The sequence below is a fragment of the Diplotaxodon limnothrissa genome, linkage group LG7 (genome assembly GCF_057381915.1).
Source record: "Diplotaxodon limnothrissa isolate DT_005_m linkage group LG7, D_limnothrissa_male_GT1.1, whole genome shotgun sequence".
Lineage (NCBI taxonomy): Eukaryota > Metazoa > Chordata > Actinopteri > Cichliformes > Cichlidae > Diplotaxodon > Diplotaxodon limnothrissa.
Window position 1 is genome coordinate 5,011,084 of NC_140602.1, and position 20,719 is coordinate 5,031,802.

Here is a 20,719-nt window from a genome sequence, read left to right on the forward strand (position 1 = left end):
GCTCTTCTCTTCACTTCCCCGTACAACCTCATTTTGACTGGCCTGCTGGTAATTAGACTCAAAATGTTAAGTGAGAGTGAGACAGGGTGCATGTGCAGGTTAACTTCAACTAAAGGAGCTCTGAGACAGACAGCATTTTATCACTGTAGGAGGTGAACTAGCTGTCCAAACAAGCACTGAACATTGGAATTCATTAAAGTACAAAGTCTACAGTCCTTAATAGACTTATTTTTAGACTTATCTACATTTTATTGATATGCTGACAACATTTAATGATAAGCACCTTGCAATAATACTACCAGAAATGAAGCAAGAGTCCAATCAATATATCTGATTTCTCTGTCTTCCCCACCTTTAGGAATGTCCCATGTAATAAAATATGATAGAAGCAGTCATTCTAATGAACCTCACAAAATGATTGAAGCTTTATCATATTTAAATGTCCCAATTGCCTTTTTTAATGAAGAAACAGCTAAAAGTTTACACACAGTGTATCACACACTCATCACAAACATGAATGTCATGGTAATTTTGAGCTTCATATGATGTCTTTGAACTTTTTTCCAGATTGGAACGGTTGTAGTATACATAGTAGTATATATATAGTATACATCCTTAATGCCTTAGAAAACAAGAATTAAGTTAACAAGTTTAAATTTCTTTTCGGATTTAGTCCTTTAAAGCAAAAAAAAAAAAAGTGGCCTATATTTTAGTGTAATTTAAACTGGGAAGTAATATACAAACGTGAGATTTTGTACCATTATTACTTTAAATAAAAAGTGGAAATGTGAAGCAGTTTGAGCAGGTTGATTAGGACTGTTAAACTACGTGCGTTTTTGTGGTGTCGCCATGGTTACGACAACAGCGTCCAGCTCAGCGTGGGGGCGTGGTGTATCATGGGAAAAAGTTTGTAAATCACTTCTAACCTCCGCTGCTGCAAACTCGTGATTGGAAGAAGAGACCAGCTGGCCTGGAAAGAGACAGTTAACCTGTAAAATTAAACATAATAGCTCCAGTTTGCATTTGTTTTTTCCGGTAAGCTAGTTTGCTCTGCTAATGTTTCATAGCATGTCACAAAATGTGTTTATGTTGTCGTTGGAGTGAGCTAAGGAGCTGAGCTAACGTTAGCATGCTGCTAAATACATATTTTCATATAGCGTCGTCCGTGTCTGACATTGGAATTTCAGATTTATGTGTCTCATTACCCATTTCTTTTACATTTTACATAAGAAAACAGAAAAGACTTAGCGAACTTTGTTCGCTTTTGTGCTGTCCGCTACAGATTTGCTGGCTAGTGATGTCTGGAGAGAGGCTACCCAACTGCTTCAGCTCGACCCCTCTCAAAGACTTCCATCCATCAAAGGACTTTGGCGACGGAATCCTATCCGACGAAGAAGACACTTTTTCTCTGCTTTCTCCAATCTATCATGACAGCTTCGACAGTGACGAAGAAGAACTGAGATCCACCCCAGATCAGCAGACCACTTCCCCCAGAGAGAGGGATGACTCCAGGCTCAGTATTTCACCATTCAGGTGCTGCAGTAAAGCTTTAGTTCAGCTTTAGTTCTGGCTTGTTTGCGGCATAGCTAATTTTATATCTGCGTTTATTTTATAGATGTGAGCTACCAAAAGCGATTTCGGAGCAGCCTGCAGCTTCACCTACCCTCAGTGCGTGGGAAATGTGGTTGGTGAATAAAGCAAAAGAGGAGCGTCTTAAGCAGGAAAAGAAAGTAGAAAAGGCATGCAGTCATTAGTCCCATCCCCATAATAGAAAAGTGTTTTTATTCTGATTGTAATTTGTTGTAGTGACCATTTCACCCCAATAAAAGCTCCGTGTGTCCCGTATATTAGGAGCACTTACTAAAAGAAAGAAAAGAAAAACAAGAACGGGAGCAGGAACAGAAAAAGCTCATCATGGAAAACAAGATCCAAGAATGGCTAAAACTTAAAACAGAACAGGTAAACAACTTCTCAAGTAAAATTGTTGTGTTGATCTTCTTATCTGCTACGCTACAGTCTTTTATGTTTCTTGTTATAATTCTAGGAGAGACATGAGCAACTTCTTAAACAAAGAAAGGAGGAGGAGGAGATGCAGAGGCAGCAGGAGAGACGGCGGGAGACTGAACAGAAAGCTCAACAAAAGTACAAAGACTGGCTGCAAAGAAAGAACCAAGAAAAAATAGAAAAGGAAAAGAAGGAGAAAGTAATCAGGCTCTCGTTCAGCTGTCTCTTCTTTTTTAAATTCCAAATGGTTTCTCAGAGATTTCTTTTGTATCTTTTTGACAGGAGGAAGCCTCCCTGAAGGAGGAGCAGGAGATGGAGCGGCGTAGGAGGGCTGAAGAGAAGTTTAAGGAATGGCTGGCAAAGGCGAATGAAAAAAGCAAAGCTAGTCCCAAAAAGCCCAGCTATCCATCAAGTATGTTTATTTGAATTAACTTGGCGTTATTGGGTTTATTTTACTCAAACATCATAATCATTCCATAGAATAGAATAGAATTCAACTTTGTTGTCATTGCACATGCACAGGTACAGGGCAACGAAATGCAGTTTGCATCCATCCAGAAGTGCTTTAGCCATGATATAGATATATTACAATATATATTAGCAATAATATAGATATGTAAGTATATTACAGAAATGGGTCTATTATGGTATGTTATAATGTACACAGTATGAAGTATGTTATGAATATTCTATAACTATAAGTATGTACAGGCTGTAGTGAGTACAAGCTATGTACAGGCTATGAACAGGATATAAATATGAAAAACTATACAGAAATCTGAGATATACAGTTATACAGAAATGTGAACTATGCAAGTTATAAACAGTTTTAGGGTTAAAAGTTATCGTATGTACAGAATGATTATTTACACAGAATTATACAGTAGTGCAGTTAAGATAAGTGAGACATGTGGATAATTTCTACAGAGGCTATATAAAGTGCTAGTGGTTGTGAGTGGTGGTTCAGTCCATGTTATTATTGTGTGTTTGAGGGTACAGTTGTTCATTGTGTGTGTGTGTGTGTGTGTGTGTGTGTGTAGGTGGTTGTGGGTGTGTGTATGTTCAGTCCATGAGTTTAACGTGGGTCAGATGTCAGGAGGCAGAGTTCAGGAGTCTGACAGCTGTGGGGAAGAAGCTGTTCCGGTACCTGGTGGTCTTAGTCCGGAGGCTCCTGTAGATAGACGGTAGCTCATTAGTTTAATTAGACTTCCAGAGATTTATGTGTCACTGTTGCATTGGATTGTTTTTCTCTAGGTCCCTATGACAAATCCTACCCATCGCCCAGTTTTGTCAATCCAATCCCCTGGAAGCCAATCCATGTCCCTCCTCCAGAACCATCCTCCCTCGAGACATCAAGCAAGAAACCTCTGAAACAGAGAAAAAGTCAACAGAGCCTCAGCAACACATTTAGGCTGAGAAACACTCAGAGTCCAGCACATTTGCAGCAGAAGAGATGACACAGCAGGTTGACGTGTATGACTGTGATGCGGCAGCTTAGTTACGGGCTTAACTGTGATTTCTGCACCACCACAGCTTCTGGGCCAAGACTCTGCTGAGTCACACAAGGATTTTTGTTCTCTTAAGGTGGTTGTGGTGAAGACGTATTTGGTTTATGTTTTTTTTTTTTTTTTTAAATCAATGGAATTATTCAAATTTTGATATGATGTTCGTGTGACTAGATATTTAAAAGTCCAGAATACAATTTTCTGTAGATGTACTGCAATACATTTTTTTTTTATTTGGATAAATGTGGCACAGTCAAAGATCTGTTTCGGTCTCATTCATTCTGTGGTCAACAAAACCACGTTTCATTGCACTGAACAAATAAGGCACCACCCACATGACAGAAAGAAGGTGGCTGGTGGTCACAGCCAAAGATAGACCCAGCTTGGTCAAGTGCCCCTCACACTTCACACATTGTTCTATGTCCAGCTGTGCCTTGTTCTTCTGTGGGCTGAGATGACGACAGAATGTAGTGAGGGGGTGGAAAGAGAGAGAGAGAGATTCAGAGCAGTATGCTCAGTCTGTGTTAGCATTTCACTGTGATGCCAATGTGTGAAGCCTGAGGTAAAATGATTTAAATTATGCTTTTCTGGTGTATTTTTGTGTAGTTTCTTCTTGTTCATTTTGTGGTTAACTCTTTACAGTTTCCTGATTGCTCTGGAATGTGTTAGCTGGTTGTAATCAGGGAGAAGAGCTTATGTTTTCTTTAATTGTTAATCATTGTGGGGTGGGCAGCTGTTAAAACAAAGATGTAACGTGATTACATTTCGTCGTGAGTAGTTTTATTGGGTGTAAGGGTGTAGGCTGTTTGCTCTAAGGTATTTGAAGCCTTGTAAATAAAACCTTTCTCCACATGAAAGGTTAGTCACAGGGACACAGAAATTTGAGAAAAAAGTGCTTTATTTTATCCTTGGAAGAAAAAGTCAAACAGTAATGTTACAACTTAAAAAGTAAGAAGCAACATGAGATAAAATAACATCAATGCTCAAACCAATCCAAGCAACCAAAACTGATCAGATGAGAAGGAAAGGGGATCTTAAATACCTGCTGATCAGACCAATTTAGACACAAGGGAACAAAGCTAATCAACTAATATTAGAGAAGCAAAATCAAGCTTTAATTTAATTGTTACTCTAACCTAACAGTAATTAAAAGAACAACTAAATACCTTACTGAGGAGACACAGAAAATAAATGCATTTAACATAAATGACTCCAGCTATCTTCCTATGATCTTGGAATACGTGGTATCTCCCAATCAGCACTTTCTGTATTAAATAGTGATGCGTTCAAAGACACCTCTTTTGCTCGTTATATGCTGGCAGACCATATTATTGCTTGGAGAACCCAGCACTGCAAAACCAGAGAAATTATTAGAAATTAAAGTAAATCCAACAAATTTAACATACACTCTCAGTGAACTTTATTAGGTATATTTGCTAGTACTGGATTGGAGCTCATTTTGCCCCCAGAACTGCATTAATTGTTCAAATGTCCCTTTCCACCACATCCTAAAGGTGTTCTTCTGGATTGACATCTGTTGACTGTGAAGGCCATTTGAATATAGTGAATTCACCGTCATGTTCAAGAATCCAGTTTGAAATGATTTTGCCTGGTGCATTACCCTGCTGGAAGACGTCACCATAAGAGCACTCAGACCAGCCTGTATTGGACCAATAATCATACCACATTCAAAGTCACTTAAATCACCGTTCTGGCCTATTCTGATGCTCAGTTTGCACTTCCGCAGGTTATCTTGACCATGCCCACATGCTTAAATACTGATTTTTATAGTTGCATGGCTGCAAGTGTAGCAGTCACACCCTCTTAAAATGGGAAGTCTGCACTCAGAGTGAACCTTCAACACTTTTGTTCACTCCTATAATTTACGGTAAGTTCTAGCTACTCATTTTAGCTCGATCTTTAAGAGCCTTTGGTAATGAATGATTGCTGTCTGGCTCTTTCAGGTATTGAGTCCTGTTAAACATACAAAGAAAATCCATATCCCAAGATGCAGTGGTGCAGGTGGGCTGGCAGTTGGAAATCACAACTTCCAACACAGGTAGGAGGCGTGTCTTATACTGCCTCAGAAGTAAACTGAGTGGCGCAGGGGTGTAGCAAGCACACAGAGTGACAGTCTAAAGGGCAGAAGGACAGAATCTACTTGTGTTTCAAGAATGTGACTACTGGTGTAATGTAGATATGGAAACAAACTCCTGATGAAGAAACAGCTTTTGGATTCTGACTAGTCTGTCTCAAGGAATATTGATTTTTATCCCTGCTATGGAATACCTGAGCTGATTGTGTAATCTTTTCTGATTGTTGAACAAAGGTTAAAGAATGGGTTTAAGATAGCAGAAGAAAAAAGCAAGCTGCTTCACTAGATTTGACAGATTAGATTTGACAGAACCTTTACTTTTTATTGAGCTCTGGATGGATCTTTCACCAGGGATCAAACTGTCTGTGTTACTTCTGCCAGTAGACAATTGATTTTTCCCTTTCTTTCTCAAGGATGTGACTGCTGTTTGTGTAAATATTCTAAGTTCTTATTGACACAACTTGGAAGGGACCGGTTCATTTGCACTGAGGCCCAAAGGTATTGGGTCTCGTCTTACAGCGATAGTGTTTTTTTTCCCTCTCTCTGTTCCTCTTGTCACCATGCAGACTGCTGGGCCAGAGATTGAAGACTCTTTTGACTTTCTTTTTAAAATCATCTTGGTTGGTGACTCAGATGTTGGGAAGACCTGCGTGGTGCAAAGCTTCAAATCTGGCATCTTCATCGAAAAGCAACAAAACACCATTGGTGTTGACTTTACTGTTCGTACCCTGGACATTGATGGCAAGAAGGTGAAGGTAGATGACTTTTATTTTAAGCACTTGCATCACAGCTGATAGTGCAGTCCTGTCCACATATTTAGGTGTGTGCAATTTATGAGATCCGTGTGGGTGCACTCTTGTCTTAAAGTAAAGAATTCCTTTTGTTTTATTTCTTCAGAGAAAGGGGAGGGGCTGACAAGCTGTCTGTAGTATCCTCGGTGTTTCTGTTAGCTTTCTGGGTGTGTTGATTTATTAGCTGCTAGTTTATAATTCTGTTTAGACATTTGCAGACATTTGTTCAGAAACAACTGCAAACAGCAGACAAACCTGACACCATACTTGAATAACTTAAGAGTTGTACGCTGTTGATCCTTAACCTATTCTGTATAACCGGTTAACCCATATTTGTGTTATCTGTGTTTTGCAGATGCAGGTGTGGGACACTGCGGGACAGGAGCGTTTCCGCACCATAACTCAAAGCTACTACCGCAGCGCCCATGGGGCGATGGTGGCCTATGACATCACTCGACGCAGCACATTTGAATCGGTTCCACACTGGATCAGGGAAGTGGAGCTGTACGGAGCTGCCAGTGTGGTGCTGATACTCATTGGTATGTAAACTGTCTGCACAGAGCAGAATATATTTTTGAGTTGTAGATATTGTCACAAAAAACATGTTACAAAATCAATTCAAACAACAAGACAAAAGTCACTTGCAAAGTCATTAGCAGATCCGTAGATTGTGCTAATAAAGGGATGAACATGGTCACCAAAAAGACTGAAGTAGACTGTGTTGTTTAACAATGTGTTAACAATATGTGCCAAGAAAATATCCCAAACAATGTCACACCAGCAGCTTTAGCTGTTGATACAAGGCAGGATAAATCCATATTTTCATGATTAGATCAAATCCTGATCTCACTAACTGAATGCAGTATTGTTGTATTAATTTGCAATAGGTCAATGACATGAAAGAGCATGCCAGTGAGGGAGAGTATTTTTATGTAGAGTTTAGATATTCTTCTTGTGTCTCTGTAGGTAGTGTATCGTGTAACGTCCACCTACAGACCAAAGACATATGCATAATGTGCTAAAACAGCGATTCCGGTGTGTGACTGTTGTCTGTATTAACCCTAAAAAAAATGTATCTTATAGTTAAAGTCTACTAAGTTTGTTGGGAAAGATATAATTCCAAAAAGTCAGAAACATGCCCCATGTTTTTGACGGGTAAAGTTTAAATGTGATCTGAAGACTTGGTTGTAGTAAGTGTTGCACTAAAAGAATAATTTAACTGAAAATGATACAAATCATAGCTGCAAATATCTGCTTCACTTCTGTTTTTACCAACTCTGGTTCTGTTCACCACTGCAGGTAATAAGTCAGATCTCCACACTAAGAGACAGGTGCTCTTCGAGGATGCTTGCAATCTGGCAGAAGACAGTGGTGTGCTGGCTGCTCTGGAAACCTCAGCCAAGGAGGCCCAGAACATAGAGGCTGCCTTCATTCTTATGGCTCGAGAACTAATGGCACGCAATGGTATGACCATCATAAACGAGTCCTCTGAAAACTCTCCTCAGTTCATGCTGAGTAACAACTCTCACCCGGTTCCTAGTGCCGTGGTTACAGATAAAAAGTGTGGGTGCCGAGAAGGCTGAAGCAGGGAGTCACTCGAAGAGTGGGAATGGAGGCCTGAATACTCAATTTACCTGTTTCTCTACCAGAGAATGGGATGTTATTTAAAGAGAAACTGTGTTGCAACGTGTGTGTGAATACTGGTTTTGTATGTTTTGACTTTTTAATATTTAACATGTTGTAATATTATTCTAAGGATAATGAATGTGATGACAAACCACTCCTCTGCCAGAGGACTCTGTACACAGACTCCAGCACAGTAAACACTACAGTTTTACATGTAGCCTTGTGTCATTTTAATCCCTTTTTTTAAGGTTCTTTCACATCATATGGCTTTTGAAGTACAATGCCACAGGTTTAAGTCACCTGCAAATCACACATTGTTAAACCAGTTACAAATGTAAAAACTGTATTTTCAGTGGCGCTGTAACTATAACTGCAGTCTTCTAACAGACATTCACTATTCATTATGTGAAAAACCCTACTGTTAAATTCCACCAACTTCAGAAAATAAGACTAGTTTTTTTCAAAATAAAATTTAACATGCTGCTGGCTAAAGTAAAAAAAATGATGTAATACACTCATAGCTGGCAACTTAAATAGAGCTTATAAATTCATGTTTAAAAAAAATAATTAGGTAAAATATGACAGCAGTAAAAACAAATTAGGACCTATAGGGGTGTCTTTTTTTTGACTGTGCAAATGCCTGAAATAGTAATGTCACAAAACTGTGTCTTTGTACAGCTCTTTCTGAATCAGTCTAAACTTGCTGGAAAGATGTAACTGTGGAGGAATTCCACCTGAAATCCACTCATGAGCTTACCAATACTTAAAGTACTAAAATGTGTAATTCAACAACTTAATGTATGTACTCAAAAACCTGAATTCCTTGACTCAGAAACAGTGATGTCTATTATTGAAAACTTAAACTTTTTTAAAAGAATTCAGCAGTGGTCTGATGCACTATTATGGATGACTGATTTAAAATGCAACTTCTATGTATTTGATATTATTCCTTTTCACAGCTGACTCTATGGCTCGTTATAACATAGTAACACCTACTTCTCCCCTGTAATAATCAAGGGAATGGTTTGATAACCTGTTGCTAATGGTGAAAGATCAGACTATGAGATGGAGACCCCTACTGTAGTGGCCAGCCTTCCTGCTTAAATACCAACTCAACCGCCTCCTTCACATCATGCACCACGAAGGATGGTTGAGTGAGGCTGGGATCGAAGCGGAAGTCTCTGTGACCATGGAAGATGCGTTGTTCTGTGACTGTTTTCGTTGGGTCTGAGAGCAGCTCCTGTTGGTCTTTGCTGTACACTCCTGTGCACACCAGGATTGAGCTACATCCCTCAGGGAGATCCCTTTCTACCACACGTGAAGCTCCACCTAGTTCTGCTGATGTCATTTTAGGGGTGTCATCAACAGCTGAGGGATCTATACTTCCACCAGCACTCTGAGCCTGCATCTGTGCCTTGGTGTGACGAGAAGACTGGAGGTAGCGATTGTAGAGGTTGGCGCCATATATGTCGGCCATGGGATTATCACTATAAAAAAAAAAAGGACTCAGTTCAAATTATTTTTTAAACTGAATTTCTAAGTGTTAAATGTAGACTGAAAAACTCACCCTATAGCATACACCCTCTTCACAGGCGTGTTCCAGCCAAGTCTTTCAGCCTGTTGTCTAATCAGCAGCTCAGCGTAGTTATAAGTCACCACACTGGGCTTCCCAATCAGAGCCTCGTACTTGAGTTTGTATCCTGTGACCTTCTTGTACAGAGACTCTAAGCACACCAGGAACATACCATGACCAAACCTGTGATGCAAGGAACAGGAAATACAGTATTGTGAGAAAGTTTTTGTTTTGTTCCCTTTCTTAGTTTTTTGCACATTGTCATATTTGTGACTTTAACGTTACAGATCGAACTAATTTTAATATTGGGCATAACCTGAGTAAATACAAAATGCAGTTTTTTAAATGATTTCATTTATTAAGGGAAAAGCTATCAAAGCCAACTTGGTCCAATATAAAAAAACCTAAACCTAATAACTGGTTGTGACACACTTGGCAAGCAAGCATTTGTGGAGGAGCTTTGTGCAACTCCTCTTTAAATAATTGTTTTAATTCAGGCACATCAGAGGGTTTTCAAGGATGAACTGCCCGTTTAAGTTCAGATGCCAAAGAATCTTAATTGGAATTAAGTCTGGACTTTGAATAGACCACTCCATGATCTTCATTTTGTTTTGTTTTTTAGCCATTCAGAGGTGCACTTGCTGGTGTGTTTTGGATCATTGTCCTGCTGGACGTCCTTTAGATGTTGTTCTGGGTTCTTTTGTGACCTGCTGGATAGGTGATGCACTCCTGGGATCATTTTGGTACGCCGGGCACTCTTGGGAAGGTTCACCTGTGTTCCACGTTTTCTCTCATAGCTTTCACTATGATTTGCCTTTGTACCCCTTTCTAGACTGATAATGTCAATGACTTTGTTTCTTAGTGGTTTCTTCAGAGTGTGGCATGATGTGTTGCTTTCTTGAATAATTTTGCCTAATTCACTTAACTTCTATTGAAGAGGTTTCTTTATTCAACAGGTTTCTCAGTAATCAGGCCACTGTGGCTGGTGAAGTTGAACTCAGCTCTCAAATGTGGTTACTCAAAAGTAATTCATGATTTAATGAGAGATCGATCACTTTTTCACACAGGGCCAGGTAGGTTTTGATAATAGTGCTTTTCCATGGCACTGTATAACAAGAATACTGTAAAATTTGAAGGTTGTAATATTTCAGACTGTGGTGTTGATGTGTACCGGGGATTCCAGGCCTCTGCCATCCACAGCAGGTCCATGTTACATGCCAGGACGGGGATGTGAGGATAATGCGCTGAACTCCAAGTGCTGCCTGGGTTCCCACCAGTTAGCAGCACGTCAACAATAAGCTGGAGGTTGGTCTCCCATCTAATAGGCTCACCAAATAAAACAACAGCTGCAGGACCAAATAAAAACAAAACATACAATTAGGCCACATTACCAGAAAATCATTAATTCTCAGGGATTATGTAATGACTGCGCAAAGGAAACATACCATCTATTGGCCGTAAACCTTTAGTGGGCGGCACCTGAAGGACATTGTGCAAAGTTGGGAAGACGTGTAACTGAACTGAACATAAATGGATTAAACAGTATTACTTACAACATCTTTGGGTCTTCTATTGTGATCCACAACATCTAGGACTGGGTACGCTTCTCTGAGCACATCTATAGTAACAACATCCTGAAAGCCCAGGCTGAAGTTTGGCGAGTTAAAGTCAAACCGGTTGAGCAGGAATTACAAGCTGGAAATATGTAGAAAATCTTAACAGTGTTTTGGGTATTTGGTGTTTTTTTGTAACATGTTTTCCAATGTTTAATTTACTGCATTTCTTTATATTTCAAATAACAATGTTTGACTTGAATTAAAAACAAAATCCCACTAACTCAAAAAAACAAAAAAATCTGTTGGAGGGCTTCACAGAGACTGTCAAGCAGTAAAGGGAACAAAGGGTGAAACGATTAAACACTGATAACAAAGTGGAACATGGAGAAAAACAAGTGAATAAACAGAACATTCAGCTTTAAAGGTCAACATCCAGAGTGCAGGCACCAGATTACCCGAGTTATTGCAGGATACTTATGAGCGACTTCCTCTACTGGACCCTGTCCGGAGACCAGCACACGCATTTTGTGGAACTGGGTAAACATTCGCAAAGGACTATGGGATAGCATCACCTGGTCTGGAGACACCTGAGATAAACAGAGTCTAGAATAAATGGCTGATATCAAAGAATATTAAAAACAAAATACACGAGACAAAGCAAACTGATAATGTTTTAAAAGGCTCTCAATTTACCTCCACCTCAAGCAGATGTGACAGATGTTCCGCTTTTGTCTGCCTCATGCAGTTCCCAGCATTAGTGACAAACACCACAGGGACCTTGTATTTTCCGCTGCGGTCCACCAGGTTTTTGAAGCACTGCTTGGCTGCAGGGATCGGAGTCTTGCCTCTCACCAGCACCCCGTCAATGTCAAAGAGGAGCCCGAAGGAGCTGCTTGCCTGAGGAGGGAGCAGGCGACAGAGTGGGGACATGTGTAGTATGACAACATAAGGTTACTCATTAACTGATACTGCATTCTGAGCAGTCTTTGAGAGCTCATCGCTGCAGGCACACTGAACTGAGTGAGACTTTGATCCCACTGCAGCTTCTATGAGCTATGCAGCATAGTTTTATTAAAGTTAGTGATTGAACACTGATGAATTGATACTAAAATAATCTATACCGTACTATATACTATAGTATACTAAAAATACAATGATCAATGTGTGCAGTGAGTAGCCTCAGCATGCTCTCCTGCTGGGACATTCAGTCTCTGGCCTTTTGCTCCACCATCTTGTAAGTTTCTACATATTTATAATAATTGCTCTGAGATTTTAGCTTATTATATTAAATAGTTTCCTAGATATTGTTTAAGAAAGAGCCCATCCACTCACTTTTTTCACACACTGAAATCTAAGGAAATATTCAAATATAAATATCTCAAAGTTCTTTCACATTTCTTACCATAAAATTTATTGAGGATCTGCGTTTGACAAATAAAAATATGAAAAACATTCATGCATTCCTTATAAGTCCCTTACAAGTTTGGTGTGCATTGTAAACATAAGAAATTACTTTATAAAAATGTAAAATGTGGCACATTTGTCCTCTGGCCTCTCCTTCAAGGTCAAACAACATCAGACATTCAGTCTTTTATCTTCAAAATTATGTTTAGAATTCTACTGCCATTGTTTGTATTGGCAACATTTAGGAAATGATATTGGTATATGGGGACTAAAAATAATATAGTCTGCATCCAAATGATGTTATATTTGACCTCTGACCTCAAGCTTTCTTTGTGGAGTTGACTCCAAAATGTATTATATCGTTAAAGAAAGTATTATCAAGAAAAAAGAGCTGCAAGTCAGTACCTATTATCCATTACCCACTCCTACATAATATTTGTATAATCAAATTAAACATCTGTAATCCTACCTTTACCTAATTTTTACTGCACTACAAACTTCTTAAAATAATTTTTTTTTTAAAAACAAACAAACAAAGAAAACAAAATTCATACATACAAAATGTAATACTTCCCTTAATAGCGGGTAGCCTTGGTGGAGGTTTGCACTCTGAGTGCTTCTTCTTGTAAAATACAACTACGTCATTCAGAAATTGTGAGTCCTCTTTCCAATGTGATTTTTTATTAGCAGTTTTCAAATATGGCACTCTGCAGGACTGCTTGACTTTTTTAGTTAGCCAATACCCAGACACATGAGACAAATGTGAAGTTGTGTTCAAACATGGTCTGAGATTTCAAAGTGTGGAAAAAGATTTGAAAGTGGGTGAATGGGCTTTAACAAGAGACTAAAACTTCACAGAAATCACCGGATATTTCCAAACTTTAGATTAGAATATTTATATTTAAGTCAAAGATGGCTGAGCAGAAAATGTTAAAAAAAAAAAATTGGATAACTTGAGATTGAATACTCTTCTGTCAGGATACATTTCTTTGACAGGTAGCACTGAAATGGGATGGAGCGCCACCGTGCTTTCAATCAGCACTCCCTTCTCCACTCTCGTTAATACAGTTTGTACAAAGCGTTGACTTACATGGCTATAACATCTTGAGGCCGAAGACTGGGTGTTCGCTTGCTTTGCTGCTCCCTCGCAGCTTGATTTCAGCAGCTGCCAGCCACTCTTTAAATATCTCACTCTCTGCATTGTTTCAGGCACTTTAGTGGAAAAGGCGACGTGTAAACAACAACAACAACAGACACGGCCGAGCTAGCTTTAGCTGCGCCAACGGTAACGGCTAACTTAGCAAATGTGACCGCTGAAGAACCGGGTCATGATATTTTTATCAGTCTAAGTCAATACCATACTCTGCGCTCCTCATACTGTAATATACGGGTATATACCGAGGAGCGGTACAATTTGTCATAGCTCTGAGGACGCATGCGCAAAGAAGCAAACCGTTGAACTTCCAGGTCCAATATTACGTCAACAACGGAAACCCACACGTTTATCATTTTTGTAGAAATGAAAGTCACTTTCTAACTTACTAACTTTGAAACTCAATAAACTCTGTACCTGAACACAATACTAATATTATTATTTATTTATTAGTTTCAACATCATGTATAAATAACTGTAAATTTCATGGCAAAGATACAAAACTATATTATCTTTAAAAAAAGACCCCAAAATATTACATTTTATGATTTGCATGTTTGCATTTCCCCCCTCTAATTTTCCTCATTTCTGACACATTTCATGTATAGTTGTATAAAACAAAACGAATATACGAATAATTATTATTATTTTTGTACATATTTTTTCTTGATTATTTGCACTTAGTTTTACAAAAACTTTACTTAATTTTATCTGGGTTATTATAACCAGTAGCAAGGTTTGTTGACATTTTTACCTACTTCAGTTAGTTTACTGTCATTCTCCTTTGCAGATGCCTTTGTGCCACCCACCTCCACCTCTCATCACTCCCCTCCTCCCAAACATCTCCCAGTGTCACAGTGGATCAGGTCAGGAGGCAACTGAGGAAGCTTCGCCCCAGAAAGGCAGCAGGCCCAGACAAGGTGTGTCCTAGGATGCTTAAGGCGTGTGCTGCTGAACTTGGGGAGCCGCTACAACGAGTCTTCAACCTCAGTCTGCGACTGGGGAGAGTGCCCGCCCTATGGAAGACATCCTGCATCGTCCCGGTCCCCAAAAAGAACCGGCCCAATGAGCTGAATGACTTCCGACCGGTGGCACTGACGTCACATCTTATGAAGACTCTAGAGCGGCTCTTCCTCAACCTCCTCCGACCACAGGTACAACATGCCCAGGACCCACTACAGTTTGCATACAAGGTGGGTGTCGGAGTGGAGGATGCCATCCTGTACCTCCTACACAGAGCCCACTCACACCTGGATGGGGGAAAAGGCACGGTCAGGATCCTGTTTCTTGACTTTTCCAGTGCCTTTAATACCATCCGGCCCTGTATGCTTCAGGAAAAACTGAACAGGATGGAGGTGGACCCCTGCCTGGTGGCTTGGATCTCCGACTACCTCACCGACAGACCACAGTACGTCAGGCTGAAGGACATCACGTCTGACACAGTGGTCAGCAGCACAGGAGCACCACAGGGAACTGTGCTGTCCCCTCTTCTCTTCACCCTGTACACCTCTGACTTCTGCTACAACTCTGAATTATGCCACATTCAGAAGTTTGCAGACGACACAGCCATCATGGGGTGTATCTGGGATGATCAAGAAGAGGAGTACAGAAGTCTGGTGAGGAACTTTGTCGCATGGAGTCACACAAACCACCTGCAACTCAACACCTCAAAGACTAAGGAACTGGTTGTGGACTTCGGGAGGTCCAGAGAAGGTCCACTGCCGGTTCAGATAGAGGGGGAGGAGGTGGAGGTGGTCAACAAGTACAAGTACCTCGGGCTGTGGGTGGACAATAAACTGGACTGGTCATGCAACACAGAGCACCTGTATAAAAAAGCCCAAAGCCGACTGTACTTCCTCAGGAGGCTGAGGTCTTTTAACATCTGCAGGAAGCTCCTGAGGATGTTTTACCAGTCAGTGGTTGCTGGAGTACTTTTCTATGCTGTGGTGTGCTGGGGGAGCAGCACAGCAAAGAGGGACTCATCCAGGCTGGAGAAACTGATCAGGAGGGCTAGCTCTGTGGTCGGCATGAAGCTGGACACGCTGGTGACAGTGGCAGAGAAAAGGACATTAAAGAAACTGATGGACATTATGGACAATGCTGGGCATCCTCTGCACACGGTCATAAACAACCAGAAGAGTCTGTTCAGTGACAGGTTGCTTCTCCCCAAGACAAGAACTAACAGACTTAAAAACTCCTTTGTCCCACACGCCATCAGACTGTTTAACTCCTCTCTGGAGGGGAGAGGGAGGGGAAACAGGAGGACAAAGGAGGGGGGAACAACTAAGCTGTAGTGCCTCTGCACCTCACTGTACAATACCTTGTGCAATACTTTTTGTAAATAGTCAACAGTGCAATAGACTCAATACTTGAAATGTGCAATTCACTTGTATTTTTATTTTTTATTCCTATTTATTCTATTTATCCCCTTTGTATATTTTATTTATATTTGTCTCTGTATTTATATATATGTGTGTGTGTGTGTGTGTGTGTGTGTGTGTGTGTGTGTGTGTGTGTGTGTATATATATATATATATATAACAATTCTGTAACTGTAACTTCGGTCGTTGCTGTGCTTTTTTTGGAAGTCGAATTTCCCAGAGGAACCCACCCGAGGGATTAATAAAGTTCTATCTTATCTTATCTTATCTTATCTCAAACTCCATTCAAGCCACCTTCATCTCAGCTCCGGGGGTCCTGCTCTAATCCCTTTTACAGCCAGGGTCCATTCGGCTGAGATAGGCCATCGGAGTCTAACCGTGTATATTCTGTTCATCGATAAATCATTTTCATCCTTTCTAATAATCTTTCCTTATTGAAACGCTTCTATGTAACACATTAGTAAACATAAGTTCTTATATATGTCATATTTTTAAAAAAAATACATGATTTTAAAAGTACAAATAAATTCATATTCAGTAAACTTTGAATAGTATGTACTTGTTTCAATAAAGGTTACACATTTGATGTGGAACATGAACGTCTGTTCCATGATCCCAAGATGACATCCAACATTCATCTGTATATGAAAATTTAAAAAACTGCCCAATTCCAAAAATAAAAATGACAACAATTTGGTTGTCACAGTAAAAAAAATTCAAAGCTGCATCTTTTTTAATTAAATATAAAGAACTGATTGTACACTGATTTAAAATAACTCTACGATTTTTATTAGTCCAAAGCACAAAATATCAACAACATTTAGTCTAGTTTTTAAAAATAAACACAGCAGAATAAGCAGCCATAACAGAGATAAACACAGCTACACATTACAGAAAATATCAGAGCATTATTCTCAGCTGTATCTTAGCTCATTTTCAAGTCCAAAGATTTTTGCCTTCAGAGCCATCAGCTCGCCCTGAACCTTTTTGGTCCTGGCATTGGTTTGTCGTACTTCATGAAGGATGGCTAAGTCCTGGTTGGGCCCCACATTCAAGGTAACCTGATGAAAAGAGAATCTCCCAGTCAATACTTACTAAAATGTGATTTTGGACATGAGCAAGGTGGAAAAATTGAAGGAAGATGGGTGAAGGTTTTGCTTAACTTTGTTTTGCATTAAAATTAAAGCCATTCACAGTGCTTATAATATGTAAAAACAAGCACAGGCATGCTGAGATCACAAATAACTTTCTAATAAAAATCAATTGGTCACACAGTTTGATCTTTTTACCTTCAGAAGCTGTTTTTCTACATCTTTGAGTTTCTGTCTGAGGAGTTTAAGGTCTGCCTTGAAGCCCTCCACCTCCATCACCCTCCTCTTCTCCAATGCCTCATAACGCTGAGTCATCAGCTGGAGGCGCTTGGCCATTTTCTCTGAACGCTCCTGCACACAGAAGCAAGGTATCAGTAAAAAGAAACTTGGTGATCACCATCAACATCAGATACCATTTAATCAGAGATGTGTATAAGGCTTGTACAGACTGAACCATCAATCAAACTGGTGTACCTTGAATATTTCCCTGCCCACATCCCCTTCCTCTCTGATTTGGGACAGTTCTGTTTCAAAAGTAATGCACTGCTCCCTGTACATGTCTGCCAGACAGTTGGCTTGCTTCAGCTCCTCCTGCAATATCTGTTTGAAAAAAGAATAAAGAAAAAAACAGAGACTACAATGAACTCGCCAAAAAACTGTGATTTATTCTGAAGACATTAATAAAAGGCATTTATACAACCTCGCGAAATGGAATCAGGAAATACTTCTTACAGACTTTCATGAACACAAACAGATAGTTAATGTTACCTTTAACTCCTCTTTGTGTGGCTGATCTGACTCTGACTGAGGCTGAGGGAGGGCTGTGCTGCTGCTGGGCTGCCACGTTCGCCCCAACTCAGTGCTGACACCCCTGGCCTTCCTAAGACGGCTGTGGCAGGAGTCCAGTTCCCTCAGCAGGCGATCCTTCTCCACCATCCAGCTCTTCTCATTAGCTCGTGTGTCAAACTTTAGCTGTAAAAAATCTCTGGTGCTCTCATGCAACAGGTTCTGAGTTCGCTGGAGTCTGACATGTCAAAGGAGATAAATAAAAGTAAATCTGGAAATTTAATGGAAATTTAATGTCAGCCACAGAAGACAAAAGTCTAGAGGTTTGTTTTACAAACAGCTATAAGTCACAATGATAAATAACTAAAAATACAGACATCATAAACTACATAAACTATAAGACTAACTTGTCAGTCAGAGCAGCAATGCGGTCCTGATCTCTCTGCCGCTGTGCCTCGGCCTCCTCTGCTTTAATCTTTCGATCCTCCAGCAGAGCGTCCACCTGCTCTTTGGCCAGGCGAGTCTGCTCTTCCATTTGAGCCTGCAACGCCTCCACCTGGAGACATGTGCCACAAAATGTAAACACAGGACACACAAGAGAAAGAAATGTTTAACTTTCTGTAACAGATCATATAAATGAAATCGCATTTCAAGCATACATAAAGTGGGCCCATACCTGTAGCAACAATGTCTCTTTTTCATTGTTGTACTGTACCAAGTTCTCTCCATTTTCTCTATCTGCAAATTTAGTTCTCCTGCCACTCTCTGCTTAAATATAAAATCAAAACGGCATGGTCATTACAAAAGGCTGGTTTAAATACATAAGTAGTGATGACTTGATTAAAAACAAACAAAAACAACAACACAAATAAAATACATTCACATTTTCTTGAATAATCAGACGAAAGAAAATAATATTATTTGTAGAAAAATATATTTTCAAACCTTTCCTGGTTGCAGCAGGTCTCAACTTTGTTGGCCTAAGACTGAGACTTTCCTCCAGTCTTGACTCTGGGTACCTCTGTGAGATAGTGACCTGAAATATAGCAATAACAGTAGTACAACAGTATTTTTAACTACTCTGGGAGCTTCAATGTCATAACCCTAAACAACTGCCTGACTGCATTACCATGATAACAGCCAAACGGAGGCTTGCTTTTAGAAGGACTTTGCTAATATCATTAAAAATGCTGTAGTTCTGTTTAGCAGCACCAGCCAATCCAGTGTATCTTACTGAGATTATAAATTTGAGTTCAAAGCATCGACTCAGAAAATGACCTACAATGAAGTAAGCACGTACCTTGTGAGGAGGTTCCCGGTGGAAATATGTCATCTCTCCTGTATCAGGACCCACAAGAGCAAGAAGGTGTTGGATTTTCTTCCTGTCCTCCAGCTCTCTGTAAAACAGTGGCTAGATGGTAATAAAGTTTTATACACAGAAGCAACAACAGATAATGGTGGTTACAAGTTATCAAGATATCAAATGCCACACACCTACTGCTATCAGTCAAGAATAACTTGTATAGGCTTCAACTTTCTTAACGAAATATGTTAACATATATCTGTGCATTCCACTGGTTTTAATTATTAAAAATATGTAAAAAAATAAAATAAATACTTGGTCAGTTGCAGTAAGCCAGATGGTAAAGTAACTCATCACTATTGACAGAATAGTAATCATTCTCTGCAGGCACTGTGACTCACTTTTATCAATATTAAATGCTATACTTAAGGTTGAACTGTACACCTACCTGATCTTTAGTCTGTCGTTTTCTGCATAAAGCCGCAGAGACTGCTCTCTCTCTTGGAAAAGGTAGACCTGCATGTCACTCAGAGCACTCTGAAGCTCTGCAATCTCTCCTTCGCGCTGTCGTATTTCCCACTGTAGCTTATGCTTTCAGGGCATTATGAAGGGAGGCAAGATTAGTCAGGCAAAGATTCTTTGGCACAAATGGCTTAACATCAAAGCCTCTCACATTGACTCCCATCTCTCACCTGATCTTCAGTGAGGCTTTTATACTTTTCCAGCATCTGCAGCAGCTCCAAGTGCTCGCTATCAAACTGGGCAATCTTCTGTCTGTAGAACTCCAGAAGCTCTCTGGATGGACGCAGTTGCGCCAGACGCTCGTGAATAGGGGGGAGTGGCGAGTCAAGCTCCTGACCCGGGGTACGAATAGTAGTCCTGGTGGGTGAAAAACAGAAAAAGAAAACAAAGAACATGAAGCATTTTGAAGAAGATGATACTGGCATACAATTTACATTTGGGCATTGAAGACTCACACTTTGGTTGTAACTGTAACAGCTACAATATCACAGCACTTTACCAATGACATATAAACTGCGTAAAGGATTACCCAGGAATTTAAACCCATTTAGGTAATAACGCTTAATCCATGTGGGATGAGTCTGTAACAGTAGGGGAACCAGACTGTCACAATAAATCCAAGTATCATTTAGGGAGATTAAAGTAAAAAGCATTACTCTGGCTCACTCTGTGCTATGGCAACAAAAGTCCAGCGTTCAGCGTGTCAAATGCATGTTCTTTACCTGTGTGGTGTTGCATGTTTCTTTGGGGACCCCATCCTGTTGCAGACACTGTAAACAAAATGGAAAATACATATACAGATGCTTAAAAGGTTTACATGAATAATGAGTTGTTTTTAAATAATGAGCACTTAAAACAGTTTTGTGGTCTTAATATTCACATACTTTAAGAGCCCAATTATGTAAAGAGCATAAACGGAGTCAGCAGAA

At 39.9% G+C, this 20,719-nt stretch overlaps 4 protein-coding genes across 5 annotated transcripts; 2 read left to right on the forward strand and 2 right to left on the reverse strand.

Moving 5' to 3' along the window:
* Nucleotides 1-952: 952 nt before the first annotated feature.
* On the forward strand, nt 953-3,461 carry ccdc34 (coiled-coil domain containing 34). The gene is made up of 7 exons (XM_085357251.1): nt 953-1,035; nt 1,283-1,533; nt 1,616-1,739; nt 1,852-1,959; nt 2,045-2,203; nt 2,287-2,416; nt 3,259-3,461. Exons 2-7 carry the CDS (start codon nt 1,298-1,300, stop codon nt 3,459-3,461), a joined length of 960 nt encoding a protein of 319 aa, XP_085213377.1. The 5' UTR covers nt 953-1,035; nt 1,283-1,297.
* Nucleotides 3,462-5,517: 2,056 nt separating this feature from the next.
* rab19 (RAB19, member RAS oncogene family) lies at nt 5,518-8,033 on the forward strand. The gene is made up of 4 exons (XM_085357253.1): nt 5,518-5,568; nt 6,171-6,359; nt 6,751-6,934; nt 7,695-8,033. The coding sequence occupies exons 1-4, from the start codon at nt 5,518-5,520 to the stop codon at nt 7,976-7,978; spliced, it is 708 nt and encodes a 235-aa protein (XP_085213379.1). The 3' UTR covers nt 7,979-8,033.
* Nucleotides 8,034-8,241: 208 nt separating this feature from the next.
* hdhd5 (haloacid dehalogenase like hydrolase domain containing 5) lies at nt 8,242-13,963 on the reverse strand. The gene is made up of 8 exons (XM_085357254.1): nt 13,645-13,963; nt 11,844-12,047; nt 11,625-11,737; nt 11,148-11,241; nt 11,040-11,073; nt 10,766-10,940; nt 9,589-9,777; nt 8,242-9,508 (listed from the first exon to the last, which is right to left on the reverse strand). The coding sequence occupies exons 1-8, from the start codon at nt 13,753-13,755 to the stop codon at nt 9,097-9,099; spliced, it is 1,332 nt and encodes a 443-aa protein (XP_085213380.1). The 5' UTR covers nt 13,756-13,963; the 3' UTR covers nt 8,242-9,096.
* A 3,039-nt stretch (nt 13,964-17,002) lies between these two features.
* On the reverse strand, nt 17,003-20,547 carry ccdc77 (coiled-coil domain containing 77). 2 transcript variants are annotated; one of them, XM_085357255.1, is made up of 11 exons: nt 20,513-20,547; nt 19,961-20,147; nt 19,717-19,859; nt 19,266-19,362; nt 18,911-19,001; nt 18,642-18,730; nt 18,373-18,521; nt 17,948-18,203; nt 17,654-17,779; nt 17,378-17,530; nt 17,003-17,149 (listed from the first exon to the last, which is right to left on the reverse strand). In XM_085357255.1, the coding sequence occupies exons 1-11, from the start codon at nt 20,545-20,547 to the stop codon at nt 17,003-17,005; spliced, it is 1,473 nt and encodes a 490-aa protein (XP_085213381.1). The 2 variants fall into 2 exon arrangements, with proteins under 2 accessions (XP_085213381.1, XP_085213382.1); XM_085357256.1 differs by having other exon boundaries at nt 18,642-18,733.
* Nucleotides 20,548-20,719: the final 172 nt, after the last annotated feature.